This window comes from Daucus carota, chromosome 9 (genome assembly GCF_001625215.2).
Source record: "Daucus carota subsp. sativus chromosome 9, DH1 v3.0, whole genome shotgun sequence".
In the NCBI taxonomy this organism is placed as follows: domain Eukaryota; kingdom Viridiplantae; phylum Streptophyta; class Magnoliopsida; order Apiales; family Apiaceae; genus Daucus; species Daucus carota.
The window spans coordinates 4338064-4353234 of NC_030389.2; the positions used below are offsets into that span (position 1 = coordinate 4338064).

Consider the following 15171-nt stretch of genomic DNA (forward strand, 5'->3'; position numbering starts at 1 on the left):
GATATATAATGAGACGGTGATAAATAAAAAACAAGAAAGTATAGCATTTGTTGGAAGACTTTACGTCTTTACCGGAAAGAGGCAGTTCAGTATATTTAGGATGTTCAGCTGTAGTGCTCCACATGTTTGACATATACGTGCATGCTGTTCCTCCTGATAGCTAGGGGTGAGCAAAACCAAACCGAACCCGAAAAATTGAACCGAACCGTATAATTTCGGTTCGGTTCGGTTTCATTTTTTCCAAAATTTCGGTTAATTCGGTTTTTCGATTTGAACCGAATAAAATTTCGGTTTGGTTCGGTTTTTGATATAACATTTCGGTTTAAACCGAAATAACCGAAGTTTTATTAAACATAGAATAAATATATTATATATACAGTGCAGATAGCCATTGAATCCAAATATCTAATGTCATAACCTTACATCCTTACTGACCAACACAAATATGTCAAGCTCGGCCGCGGCTCTCCGATTCATTCTCCAGCAACACACTGAAGTCTCTAATAGAGTAATCGATAACACTAATCTATATTCAGAATATCTATTATATTGTATGATGCTTTGAATAGATCTTGAGTGATGAAGATTGTATATAGATCTTCATCGGGGATAAGTTCTGCTTTTAAGTTTTGAGACGTCTGGTATTCTTAAATCAGCCAGAATAGTGGAAGGTGATAGATTTCGGTTTTTTTAAACCGAAACGAAACCGAACCGAAATAATTCGGTCGGTTCGGTTCGGTCCAGAATAATAATTCGATTCGGCTCGGTTTTGGAAAAAAGCCCTATTCGGTTTTCGGTTTTTTCGGTTCGGTTCGGTTTACTGATAGCTGCTCACATTGTTGTGGAAGAGTATATAGTCTATGCTCATAATACAATTTAGTTTTCTATTAAAAATTGAAATTAACTTTAACAATCTTCAAACATGAATTTTCTTTTTTGAATTCAGAATTTAGTCATTCACTCATTATTTTAAAAAACTAAAAATTACATATTAAAGTAGATAAAAGTTATTTCCGGTGACATATTTTTTTTATTTTGTCAATTGATAAAATATTAATAAATTTCAGTCAAACTTTAGTCAATTTGACCGGCACAAATCCAAATGTAACAACTAAAATGAGACGGAAGGAGCAGCGTTTTAATGATTTTTAAGAAAAGTAAGATAGTACAAAAAGTTGTACCCAGCAAGATAGTTTATATAAAGAAAATCCAACACATATTTTACTAAATTCGAAAGAAGAGAATACGTGTTGAAATGAAAAGTCAAAAAGCCAGCTAAGATAATGGTAATACTAATACCATGTCCTAAACAACCACCTGTAAATTGCCTATATTTTGAACACACAATGGTCCCCTTCCACCAAACCCCCAACTTTTACACCATGATATTTTCCAAATTTAAATATAAATGCGCTTATATATTTATATATATTCCTCCGCGTTATTACTCATCACCTTTTCATTACATTGTACTACTAATATTCCTAGAATCAAATCTTTTGTTCTGTCTGAATTTCTCTATCTCTCCACCCCTCTTAAATTTTTTGTTTTGTTCGGGGTGAACCTCTCTCCATCTCTCTCTCATTCTTTGATTATTCTCTCTCTAATTCTTTGATTTTTTATTCATATTAGCAAAAACCCAATATTTATCAGGATAAGAATCAGAATCTTTATATACTTCGGCGAAAAAAGAACAAAAGATTCAATTTTTAGCTACAAATCGTGTTCTTTCACGGATTTTTTTTCAAAAGATTTGATTTTTAGAGGATCCCTTTTGACAATTTGTAATCTTGGAGCTGAATTGGTGGATATATAAAATACACACACAAATTTTTTTCATTGGGGTTTTTCATTTGGCCGGAAAATGTTGGAGCGTTGGCTCGGACAACGCCGGAGACGGCAAATTCATCGGATTATTCGGAACAGCAAGCTGACGTTGTTGTGTCTGGTGCTTACGATTGTTGTTTTGCGCGGGAATTTAGGTGCCGGAAAATTCGGGACGCCGGAGCAAGACTTGAAAGAGATAAGGGATACATTTACCCTTTACCGGAAAAGGTCGGAGCCTCGCCGTGTTCTTGAACAAGTCACGACTGTCGTCGAGACGACGTCGTTTGCTAGTGGGAAGAATATTAATAGTTATGGTGATCTTGATATTACTAAATTCTTTGTTGATGATGATGAGAGTGATGAAATTAATGATGTGAATGTGCCTTATAGTCTTGGACCGAAAATTAGTGATTGGGATGAGAAGAGAGGGGAATGGTTGAGGAAGAACCCGGGGTTTTCGAATTTTGTGCAACCAGGAAAACCCCGGGTTCTGTTGGTCACGGGGTCTGCCCCGAAACCTTGTGAGAACCCGGTTGGGGATCATTATTTGTTGAAATCTATAAAGAATAAGATGGATTATTGTAGGTTACATGGGATTGAGGTTTTTTATAATATGGCATTGTTGGATGCTGAAATGGCTGGTTTTTGGGCTAAGCTGCCTTTGATTCGGAAGCTTTTGTTGTCTCATCCCGAGGTTGAGTTTTTGTGGTGGATGGATAGTGATGCCATGTTTACTGACATGGCATTTGAGATTCCCTGGAAGCGGTATGAGGATCGGAATTTGGTGATGCACGGGTGGGATGAGATGGTGTATGATGATAAGAATTGGATTGGATTGAATACAGGGAGTTTTTTGTTGAGGAATTGTCAATGGTCTTTGGATCTTTTGGATGCTTGGGCTCCAATGGGACCGATAGGGAAGGTTAGAGATGAAGCAGGGGAGGTTTTGACAAGGGAGCTTAAAGACAGGCCTGTTTTCGAAGCTGATGATCAGTCTGCAATGGTTTACTTGTTGGCTTCGGAGAAGGACAAGTGGGCTGAAAAGGTCTATCTTGAGAACCATTACTATCTTCACGGGTATTGGGGGATTTTGGTTGATCGCTATGAGGAGATGATCGAAAATCACAAGCCTGGTTATGGTGATCACCGGTGGCCTCTTGTCACACATTTTGTCGGGTGCAAGCCTTGTGCTAAATTTGGGGATTATCCAGTGGAGAGGTGCTTAAAGCAAATGGACAGGGCGTTTAATTTCGCGGACAATCAGATTATGCAGATGTATGGTTTTCAACATAAAACACTTGCTAGTCGGAAAGTTAAACGAACACGAAACGAAACCAGCAATCCTCTGGAGGAGAAGGATGAGCTCGGATTGCTTCATCCGCCGTTTAAAGTAGTCAAGGCAGCATCTGCTTGAAGAGAAGCACAAGAGATTAAGCTTGCACACCTAAGGTTGATATGTCATTATGCCTCAGAAATATGTAATCTTCGTTCCATCATTTCTCATTTGTCATAGAATTAGAAATTTTGTCTGCTTTAAGGTCTTGAATTTTGGGTTATTCATTCAACATAATTCACAAATGACAACAATATTGAAAGGGTTGGAAATATTCTTTACTAGCATTTGTGCTTGCTTCGCATGGGTATTACAAAATTATAAATTTTATTGTTAAATAAAATTTGAGTTTTTAAAATATAAATTTGAAAAATGAGATTCTATATTATTAGATACATTAGAGATATTCACTCTGTTATTATCCATTTTTTACATTTTTCTTTGTAAGACATTTCTCTTAATTTTTATCTTTCAAAATTTTTTAAAAATATTATTTTTTTCAAAATATGAAAACAAAATTCACATTAGTTTCGTTAATTTTGTCGGATTAATCAAGTATTAATTATGAATATCACCCGTATATCCGGTTTTTATTTTTTACACTCTTTGTATACTCAATGTCTCACTCGAAATAAGAAAATTGGCCTAAACTCAATATTTTCATTCAGTTACTACACTTTTCATAATTTTCAGGTAATAAAATCATTTTTTATTCAACTTCACTTATGTTTGAATTAACAAATTCAAAAAATGTGATATAAACTAAATTTTTAAGAATTAATAAAATAAATTATTTGCATAACTAATAGGATTATATTAAATGAAATTATAAGTGTAATGGATATAATTTATGGCCCGTTTGGGAACCAGGATTATATTTGAAATTCTGGATTGATCAAATAACTTGTTTGGAAAGTTGGATTTGGATTTTATTTGAAATCTACATATTCAAATGTTAGAATAAATCTGAGAATTTGAAATGACAACTTAAATCCTATCATTTGAAATCTATCATTTGAAACGAAATGCATGTTTCCAAACAGCCACTTAAGGTATTTCTATGTTTTTATATTTAACTTTTCTAAAATATGTAGTTTGTGTAACTTTACTATCAATTCTAAAGGGTTAATACTCTGTTTCATCACTCTACTGGCCCAAAATTTTCAATTAGCCTACCCAGTCAAAAAAGTTTTCAGTCAACTAATTGTATCATTAAAAACTTTCAAATAGGCCACTCCGTTAGTGTCTGTTAAGTTTTTAACAGTTTAATGCTCTATTTCATCACCGTAGGAGAACAAAATTTTCAATCAGCTTACCGAGTAAAGAACATCTTTACAAGCAACATAAAGAAGATGGTTTTTTTCTATGAGCTTGCCACATCCGCTTGCCACACTCTTTCTTAGCTGCGCCCTGCACGTGCACTTGCATTAGTTCATCCAGTTTAATTTTCTCCCGCACTCTTGCATATCTTCACATTTCAGCTACTCATACAACTATCTGATGCAATTGAAAAAAACAGACTTACAGTTCTTTGTGAATTTTAAGTTAAAACATTGAAGTAGCTGTCATGGATGAAGTATTAGCATAGAAAATAAAGTGTATCTACAATCGGATATACAGGAACTAGGGTAGAGCGGATGCGGGTTCGGTGCGGTTTTTGGATAAAACCGCAACCGGAACCGCATGCCCTCGGTTTTAGAAATCCAAAACCTCAACCGCAACCTCATCCTCGGTTTCGGGTTCGGGTTCGGTTCCAAAATCTCGGATTCGGTTTCTATCGGTTCGGTTTCGGTTATAAAACCGCATGAAAGAAAAAAGGAAGAATTATACATGAAGGCAAGCAGCATATCAATAGCTCTGAACAACCATATAACACAAAAGGACTACTGGTAGCTTCCTTTATAATATAATAATGACCTCAGAACTTTAATTTTTTTCAAGTTTTTCTTGTATTATTCCTAAGTCTGCATCCCTAACATAATTGAAAACAATACAACAGAGTAGATTATTAAAACTAGACAGCAGATGTTCAGCCATATAAACATAAAGATAATAGAGTAATCAGCAAAAGCTTAACAAACTCACACAGCAGAGGTTCTGGCTACTGCTCTACTTCACCAAATCAACAGAAATAAGATTCAGACATGCAGTAGTTCAGAGTTTAGAAAGAAAGCAAAAAAATCAGAAAAAGCACAAACTACTAGCACAGGAAGTCCAATTTAATCCCAGTAACTCTAGATTTCTAATAAATATAAATATATATATATATATAAGTTTGTATTTTTAAAATTTAAATCATACTATAAATATTATAAATATAAAATATTATATATATATATAATATTTTAAAACTCGGATCGGTTCGGTTTTTTTCGGATCGGTTCCTAGTTATAACCGGAACCGCATAATCGGTTTCGGGTTCGGTTTTTAAATTTGCGGTTTCGGTTTCGGTTCGGTTTTATACGGTTCGGTTTTGTACGGTTTTTAGCGGTTTCGGATTCGGATTCATTCGGATTTTTGCTCACCCCTAACAGGAACCGTCTAGCTGCTGCTTCAGGTATATATTTACATAGAGATACTATCCCTTTTAACCTAAATAATTCTCTGCCATGGGCATGGACAACAAGCACAGTCCCGGCTTCCATAAACCTCTGCAATCATTTTTCTCTCCTTCTATACGCGCAGAAACAATCAAATACATAAAAAAAGCAGCAGTCGCGTTCTTTTCTTTTTTTCTTTTCTTTTCTTCTGATCAACCACAAAAGAAGCAACATCAGAGACCATAGAACAAGCAGGAGATCGTCTCTGGTAGACAACAAGACGACGAATGGGCGAAGCTTCTTCAAACGAGTAAACCCCATTAACAAGAATTGTGTTGGCAGAAGCTTTCCAATCAAGAAACTCAGCCAAATCATGGTTAAATGTGCCATCAGGACGATGAAGCATGTTGTCCGCCAGTTTGAAATCTTAAAAACGTGCAACTCTGTTTAAAACATGCAACTCTGTTAACTTTAACGTTAATCCGTTAAAGTCAAAAGATTATTTAAGGGCGCTGAAATTTTTTTTTGAACTTTTTTCACTCAGTAGGCTAAGTGAAAGTTTTGATCGAGTACAGTGATGAAATAGAGTATTAACCCCAATTCTAAATGAATCCTAAAAACAATCAGAAATTTACATAATGCAAGGAGATAATGTAAAAGAACGGAAAAACACAAAACCATAATGCCGAAATTTACATGATCATAATATTTACCCATTCAAAAGGGGTACACTCTCCCCCGACAAACATACATCTCAGCCCTCAGGTGAGCTCGAAAATTCTTCTGATCCTGCAAAATAATGAATAAAGCGAACTTACCATGACACTGATGCAATTCAATATTAACTATTTATATAGGCCGTTTGGGTGAACTTAAAATAAGTGCTTCTTACTTAAAATAAATAAGTGGAGTAGAAGTTAGAAACAAAATAAGACTTATAAGTGATTAAAGTGTTTGAGAAATAAGTAGAAGCTTTGAAACAAAAGCTAGCATTCCTAGCTTTTTATAAGTGCTTCTCGACTTATTACACAAACGGTACGAATAAGTGCTCATAACTTATAATCCAGAAGTTCGACTTATAAGTCCGAAACAAACACGCACATAGTGAGTACGTTTTACCTCCGTAATCGAGAAAGCTCGGGCTCTTCAAGTAGCATTTCTTTACGTGGCTTCACATTTGTTTCTTTGGCATCAGAGCTGATTACGCAAGAGGGAAAACTGGTTAGGCCGCTTGAGTTAACTTAAAATAAGTTACTTATTGTTAAAAATGAAAAAATAGATTATATATGTGATAAATGAGTCACGACTTATAAGTTATTAAAGTGTTTGGGCGTTGTGACTTATAAATTTTTATCTGTTTCAGATAATTTTACTTATAATTTATTATTTAGTTGGTTGTTAATGATTTGAATTTATAGATTAATACTTTTTAAAACAAAAATCAACTTAGTCTAGAGCAAAAATTTATTATTATAAAATTTTAGTCATAAATATATAATTTAAAAAAAGGGTCCTGTTAACCACATCCCTTAGGGCTATGGATAATAATTAACTACACAGACCTTATTTATTATCATTTATCATTTCCAAGAGCACCCAAGAGTAAACAGATGTGTTATTTTCATAACTCCAGAAATTATGACAGTTGACTTTCATTCACAAATTGATTTTTCGAACAAAAATAAAATTACAAATAAAATGCATTTCAACATATATATCCTCGACCATTTCCATTAGTAAGTCAAAATAAAGCAAGAACAAACTTTAGCAAAAATTACATATAATGGTTTTCATCCATCCATGACTTAGTATCACCTAGTACTTAATAGTAAATATGGGATTTAATCATAAATCACCTACTATACTTTGTTTCTTTTGGAGGACATGTTTGAAATGGTAGCATTATTTTCTTTATTTGGATATGTAGGTTTGGTGTGACCGGGTTTATTACATTGAGAGCACGTCTTACGTTTCTTTTTTGCTGCCTCTTTTCCACCTTTGATGCGTTTCTTTTTCGGACGATCTTTTGTTTCTGATTTCGGAGGACACAACACATCTACAGCATCCAGATCAACTTCAGCTTCAAGTTGCATAGAAGTCTCTCCTGTCAATACCTCTTCTGATTTTTCATTATCTATTTGTGTAGGCTCTGAACACCAACGTTTAGGTAGATTAAAAGATGGGATCTTGAAACAGTTTGTGTGTAAAAATACTTGAAAGATATGTCGACACAATATCCCCCAAAACTCAAAGTTCTTGCAACTACATAATGCAGTATTACCATCCCAATTTATACTTGATGATTTTTGCAATGAATTCCTTCATGGTATCTTACCGTAAACTTGTGACCTTTAACTTGAAATAAGAAGTATTGATTTACTCTTTTCAACTCTTCTTGTAACTTTTTAAAAGGCAAATGGTGTAAGCACCTGAAAAACTTGTTCCTCTAATGGCGACTTTGTTAGTAAAGAAGTGGGTTTTAATGATTCCGCCAATGTGTTACGCGATTGCACTTGACTTATCTCCTCAACAGCAAGTTCAACCTATAAAAACATAGATGATTATACTGGCAATCTTAAAATAGTAAATAAACATAGGTTGTTGTTTAAGTAATACCTGTTTAGCAAAGCTACTCAAATCTGTGTGAGATGAAACAAACCTTTTAATAAAGGCATTTATACTCTCGCATCTTCCTGTAGTCGTCATCCCTCTGAAAAAGTAGTCACGAAGATAACAAGGTGCCCAAAATCTTTTAAATTTATACAGGCCTTGAACATGTTTATTGTTTTTTATTTTATACTTTGTGACTACCAGAGGCCAATTTTGCTCAAATTCTTCAACAATTTCAATTTTATAGAGTTCATAGAAATCAACACACCACTTTTGATACTCAATTTTCCAGTAAAGTTGTGAACCAACTGCTGAACTTTGAAGCGATATGCCAAATACAAAAACTATGTTTTGTAGTTGGCATTTCAATTGCAATCGTCTCAGACATCTAAGGATCCTGATATGTGACAATGGTGTTTGGCGCTTTCTTCATTGTAGTTACAAACGTCTGATAAAAATAAAAGAATAACAAAATTATTCACAAGACTTCATTAAAAAATGAAGAAAGCAAAAGCAAATAACAAGTAAAAAAATTACGACACGCACCTTCATCAGCCATCTAAAAGTTTGTGTAGTTTCATTTCGGAGTAGTGCACTTCCAAATAGAATCAATTTTCCATGGTTGTCAATGCCAACAATAAATGCACAAGGCATGTCATATGCATTTACCTTATATGTTGTATCAAACACAACTACATCCCCGTATATATGTACTGAAATTTTTCATCCTTTTGTTTTGCACATTTCAGATCTTCGATAAACCTTTGAGCATCATTAACTTCAACTAATTTTTTCATTTTGATAAATAAATTGCGAACATCTCTTTCGATAAAAGAGAGATCCCCATGTTTTACCTCCTTCTAAAGCTTCATAACTCGAATTATCTGTCTAACACTAAGTTCGGCTTCTTTATATAATAAAATTTGACTTTTATCTTCTGTGGTGATGACTCGATGTATCGGAAGCAAGCGCATGCCAGTAGGTGATAATAGGTTGTGATTGTGCTCTTTGATGAATTTTGAGACGTGCCATTCTTCTGGAAAAATATCATTATTCTATTTTAATGTAAGACGCATATGGGCTTTGCACTCACATTTGGAAGACTCTCTGTTTCTCTGAACCTTAAAAGGATGAATAGGCTTTAAAGGTTTCTTTCCTCCACGATGACAATACAAATCACGTCTAATGGCCTTTCCATGTCTTGTAGCTGTTCGATCTTTGCGAACCGTAAAGTCATTTGCCTCAGCGTAATTTTTGTAGAAGATGTGTGCCTCTTCTATGCTCTGAAAAGTTTGACCAGTGAATGGTTCTTCATATTTTTCTTCAGCTAAAGGTATGTTTAAGTCAAGATTAAACATTGAGAATATCTGGAAAAGCAAGTGCTTCTGATAAGAAAACTCAACTCTGTGTATTGATATATATGAATAGATATAGTAGAGAGAAAGAGTGACTTTAAATATTCCGAGAAGTAAAACGAGGGAGTATAAAAATGTGTATTTCATTTTGGCGCCTCTTATTATTAATTGCTAAAAAGGTTTGAACATTATTCTTATCAAAAACCCTTAAGGCTGTTGTTAACATTTGCCTTTAAAAAAATAATATTACAATATATATTACAAACTTCCATGTGAGCATCAAGCCATGTCCAGTGAATTTGTAGTTCTAAGATGCACATGGAGGAAAAGAAAAGCCAGGAGGCTTCCCACCTTCCGCTTATAAACTCTAAATAAGCTCCACTGCTTATTTGTCCAAAAACATCTAAGAATATGAAAATGACTTCTGAGGCTGAAAAAGCGCTTCTTTTATGTACCCAAACACCCACCAAAATCTCTAATAACTGATAATGAAAAAAATTAAGCTCAGAACCATAGATAGTCAACAAAAATAGGGATAATTCATGTCAAATTAGACACACAATTAATGTGATTGGCAGAAACCTTGAAAGACAAATTGGGAAGAAAAACACACCAATAGATCAAATTGAGAGACAACACTTAAGGTGAGTACTATAATCACAACCAACATAAGTGATTAAGCGATTACAAAACTACCAACATCTGGATGGAGCCAGCTCTTTGATGTAGGCCGGAAATCGCAATACAAATGTCCCAGGGTCTTGAAACCTTTCATTACCCTAAATTGAAGCTTCTACTTCTTCTTTTGTAATGAGCACTTCAATCCATTTTAGTAACACAAAATCCAAATTTTCTTTTATCCATTCTTGTGATATTGTTAAAGCTATAGGGTATAGTTAGCTGTGCCATAGCCTCTCGAAGTTGCCACGGCTCTTGACATCCAGCAATTTTCAGCAGAAGCTCCAAATCATGGAAAAATTAATATCAAATGATATTTGATGAATATAATTAATCAGTATATGAACAATATAAAGAAAGATCGTGAATCAGCCAGTACATATAATCTTTCCATTAAATTTATTTGACATAACATGTTCGATATCCTACATCGTTACAACGTAAAGATAATCATTACATCCTCATAGCGCCTTGCATTCTTATCAATGAGCTTTATGAGTTAAAACTAAATTTAATACTATGACATTCCAGGATTAAATGTGACAAGTTCAATAGTTGAAAATTATAAATGAGCTAAAAAAGCATGAATAATATGAACTGGAAAACTTGAAAACGGTAATTAAGAGTCTCTACCTTTCTTGAGCAGACATGTTAAAACACTTGCAGCAGTATCATGACCAACAAATATCAATCCGATAATATTGTTCGATATTTGAGAGCGGTGAAATGAATCTTTTTTCATTAATATTCCCAGCAACCCTCCAATGTTGCCAATTTATTTGTTTTTTCTTCTTTTTTGAATCAAATTTCTCAGTTTTTCATTAAGTAGCTTCCTTGCCTATCATTCACTAAAACTCTTCTTTCTCTAATTTTTTTTTATATCGGTCACTAAAATTGATTTGAGCATTATATCAAACAGTTGGTGGAACACTTTCAAACACTTGATCAACAAATTTATACACACATATACATCATATAGTTCTCACACTACTTTAAAAATGTCTCCAAAATATACAAACATTGATTCAAAGCAATCAAAAAAATAATAAAAATGAAACACATCGAGTAAACAAATTTAAAAAACAGTATTAGTCAAAAATCTTAATGACTTTCAGTTCATAAAAACTATGACGTCTCAATGTTTAATAGTCATTGTCTAAAGACTCAAGGTACATTAAGATTCAATATCAATCCGTGTAATCATCAAACAAAAAGCTCCAATAACTCTCAAATATCCATATACAATATTTTATAAAGATAAAACACGAATATAACAACAAAATAAAACTTATGTAATCGCAAATAAAACACCATACAAAAATGATTACATAATTGTAACAAAAGATTCAAAACCAATATATAAGCAATGTCATATCTCTCACTTTGAATTATTATCAATCATGTTATGTGCATTCTTTCACTTCTATTCATATCAACACATAATAAAATACTATAGACATATACATATTTGCTTAATATAATTGTATACCTGCCAAATAATTTCGTTTTTCCCTGCCAGACACCATTCTGGAATAGCTTTATGTCTATCACTGCGTCCATCTAAATAATATAAAATAGACAAAAAGCCTTTAGAGTCACAATTTCAAGACATAATGTCCCAAATGTCATAGTCTATAAAAAAGGCACCCACTATCACTTCGAAACTCAACTTGAAGTGGCGTTTTACATTTTTCAATAAAACGCAACACGAAGTCACGTTTTGGCATTTTTCTTTTTTAAATAAGCATAAACGTAACACGAAGTTATGTTTTACTGACTTGAAACGTAACACGAACTTACGTTTTAGGTATTAATTAATAAAAAAATACTTAAAATTAAATTGGCTGATGGTTAGGGTTTATGATTTAGGGTTTAGGGCCAACGTAAATTACTCGTTGTTAACATTTAGGGTTCACATTTGGGTTTAGAATGATTTATTTATACCTGAAATTAAATTGGCCGACAGTTAGGGTTTAGGGCATAAACCCTAATTAATTCGAGGCTTTAGGGCCTCGAATTAATTAGGGCTTTAAGGCCAGGAGTCCTAAAGCTAGGGCTGGGAGGTCCTAAAGCCTCGGAACCAAATTAAAAAACGAGTCTAACAACATACATTAATTGATTTTGATATTTTAGGGTTCACATTTAATTAGATTTTAGAATTATTTATTTATACTTGAAATTAAATTGATTTCAAAAATATTAAAAAAAATAATATTCAAAATGCAACTTTAAGTTGTGTTTAGGCTTTAAAACACAACTTCAAGTTGCGTTCTGAATAAAAACGGCAACCGAAGTTGCGTTTTGACCTAGACGCAAACCGAAGTTGCGTTTTGAGGTGACAGGCAGGGCCATTTTGAGCGATCATGACATTGAGGGCCTTTTCCCTCCCAAATGTGATACTCAGGTCCAACACCTTATAATATAAAATAAGACTGTAAACATACATCTCAGAAAATAATAATACTACAAACTTGAAATTTAACAAATCTTGAAAGAGTTTCAACAAATATTACTATCACATCTATATGCAAGAGAAAATATTTGTATATACTTTTACATGCTCATTTTCCAGAATGTTTTTTCTTCGTATACGCAATAATGATCATTCTTTATTATAATCTACAGTCTATGCACACATTAATGATTAGAACATATAGAATGCAAATTCCTAGCAGCTGAGTACCACATAATAATTATACGGACTTCCTCTATATCAGTATAAGAGATATTAATGCAAGCTATCATTTTCTAGGCTAAAGAGGGACATGAAAATGGAAAGAGAGAGAGAGAGTGTGTGTCAGATGGAAACATGAAGAAACAGAAAGAGAAATATGGGTGACAGTCGGAGAGAGAGAGATAGAGGGGGAAAGAGAGAGATTCAGGGAGAAAGAGAGAGATTCAGAAAGCGAGAGAGAGGGGACTTACACGGAGGAGACAGAGATGCGAGGTTGGAGAGCTTTGATATGAAAAGAGATGAGATCTCAATTAGTTTGAATCTAATCACATGATATGAATTTGAATTTCGAAATTGAAATCAAAACAAAACATATGAGGAAGTAAAGCAGCCGCATTGGACTGATACATAGTTGTATCGTAGCTGAAAGAGTTAAAATGAGCATGTGGATATCTAGGAAAAAAAATGCTTGTTAGGTCAAACAGGGAAAATACGTGTATATATAAAAAGATAATTCTGAGCTAGTCAATGTAATAGGTTGACTTGAGTGGCTTGGTAAGTAATTAGGTGTGAAGTACAAACATATCCGATGAACAAAACAAATATTATAAAGAATAACCAACAAACATATATCACTAACAGTTAATTTATTGACCTTTTCATCCATCAATATCATGTCAAGACTATATTCTACTCTCGTGTTTGGATTTGTCGACTCCCACATCCGACAAACTTAATCTTATTAGCCAATCATCTCTATCGTCATTCAAAACATTTAGCATATTGTAACTCATTATTGTATTAGATGGAGAACAAAAAAATTGTTTATATTAAATTTTATGATGTCTGACCTCAATATATAAGGGTTGATTTGAGAAAAGACCGGTTTATCAAAAAAAAAATTTGTTTGTGATATACACCTTTTCCAAAAATATGGTTACAAGTCTTGGAAGAAAAGTAAGCCTTTTTCGGTATCAAAATAATTGAAAAGAAGTTTCAGATTCTGATTTGATATTCATTAAGTTAGGTAGTTTTTATTTTGATATATTGCAAAAGGTAGTTTTGAAACTTTCTTACAATATATCTGAAACTTAAAAAGGTAATTTTTATTTTTGATATCTTTAAAATTAAAATCATAATTTGAAACTTTATTCCAATAATTTTGATACTAAAAAAGGTAGGTAGATTTTATTTTTGATATTTTGAAAAAGGTAGTTCTGAAACTTGCTTCAATATATCCGAAATTAAAAAAGATAATTTTTATTTTTGATATTTTTCATCCAAAAAAGCTAGAAAATTAGAAGAATACAACAGAGTTATCTGAGAGGCGCCAGTACACGACCCTCACTAGTATATTGATTGATTGCTGATTGATGATTTGTAAGGCATCTAAGTCTAAATTGTCAAAAAATATATATATCGAAATTGACTATCCCGTTCTTTAGAAACCTGATCAAACTTTCCGAATAAAATTATGGGCTTTTTTTATTTATAACCAAGTTTTCAATTTTATTTTCAAAAATACTACATTCTTTAAAATATTTTCAATATATATATATATATATATATGGATTCCAAGGATGCGGTCGAAAATGACATTTGAAATCAGGAATTCAGTTGCATATATGGTTGCATATGGTTGTATTCAGTTGATTCTATTGTAATATAATGGCCCCGCCAGGGGCACCCATATACATCATTTGTAACTTACAGTTTACCGTTGCATATGAGGTTGTATATGAGGTTGCATTCAGTTGATTCTATTGTAATCTAATGGCCCAGCCAGGGACAACTGAAAACTGTAAGTTACAACGGATGTATGGTGTGCTCCTGGCGGGGCCAATAGAATGCATATGCAACCACCGTATTTTTGGAAAATATTTTAAAAAAGATAGTATATTTTAAAGATTTCAGAGAAGGTAATATTTTTGAAAATAAGATTGGAGAAGGTAGTATTTTTGAAAATAAGATTGAAAAAACAGTATACAAGATAATTTCCCTAAAATTAATTCAACATTTAACTATATTTTCTATATTAAATATTTAAAAGTCAATTATATGACAATTTTTTGCATCCCAAATGGAATCGGAAAAGAAAAAGGGTTATAATTTTATTTGATCAATTAAATACTTTATTACTGTGCGATCTCATCC

General features: G+C 33.1%; 1 protein-coding gene across 1 annotated transcript; it reads left to right on the top strand.

Moving 5' to 3' along the window:
• Window positions 1-1445: 1445 nt before the first annotated feature.
• Window positions 1446-3432, top strand: LOC108200535 (xyloglucan 6-xylosyltransferase 1). Its single transcript, XM_017368729.2, has one exon. The coding sequence runs from the start codon at window positions 1865-1867 to the stop codon at window positions 3239-3241; it is 1377 nt and encodes a 458-aa protein (XP_017224218.1). The 5' UTR covers window positions 1446-1864; the 3' UTR covers window positions 3242-3432.
• Window positions 3433-15171: the final 11739 nt, after the last annotated feature.

Bases quoted from the DNA above. Each gene is read 5' to 3' on its own strand.
- LOC108200535 (XM_017368729.2), top strand. From the start codon at position 1,865: ATGTTGGAGCGTTGGCTCGGACAACGCCGGAGACGGCAAATTCATCGG.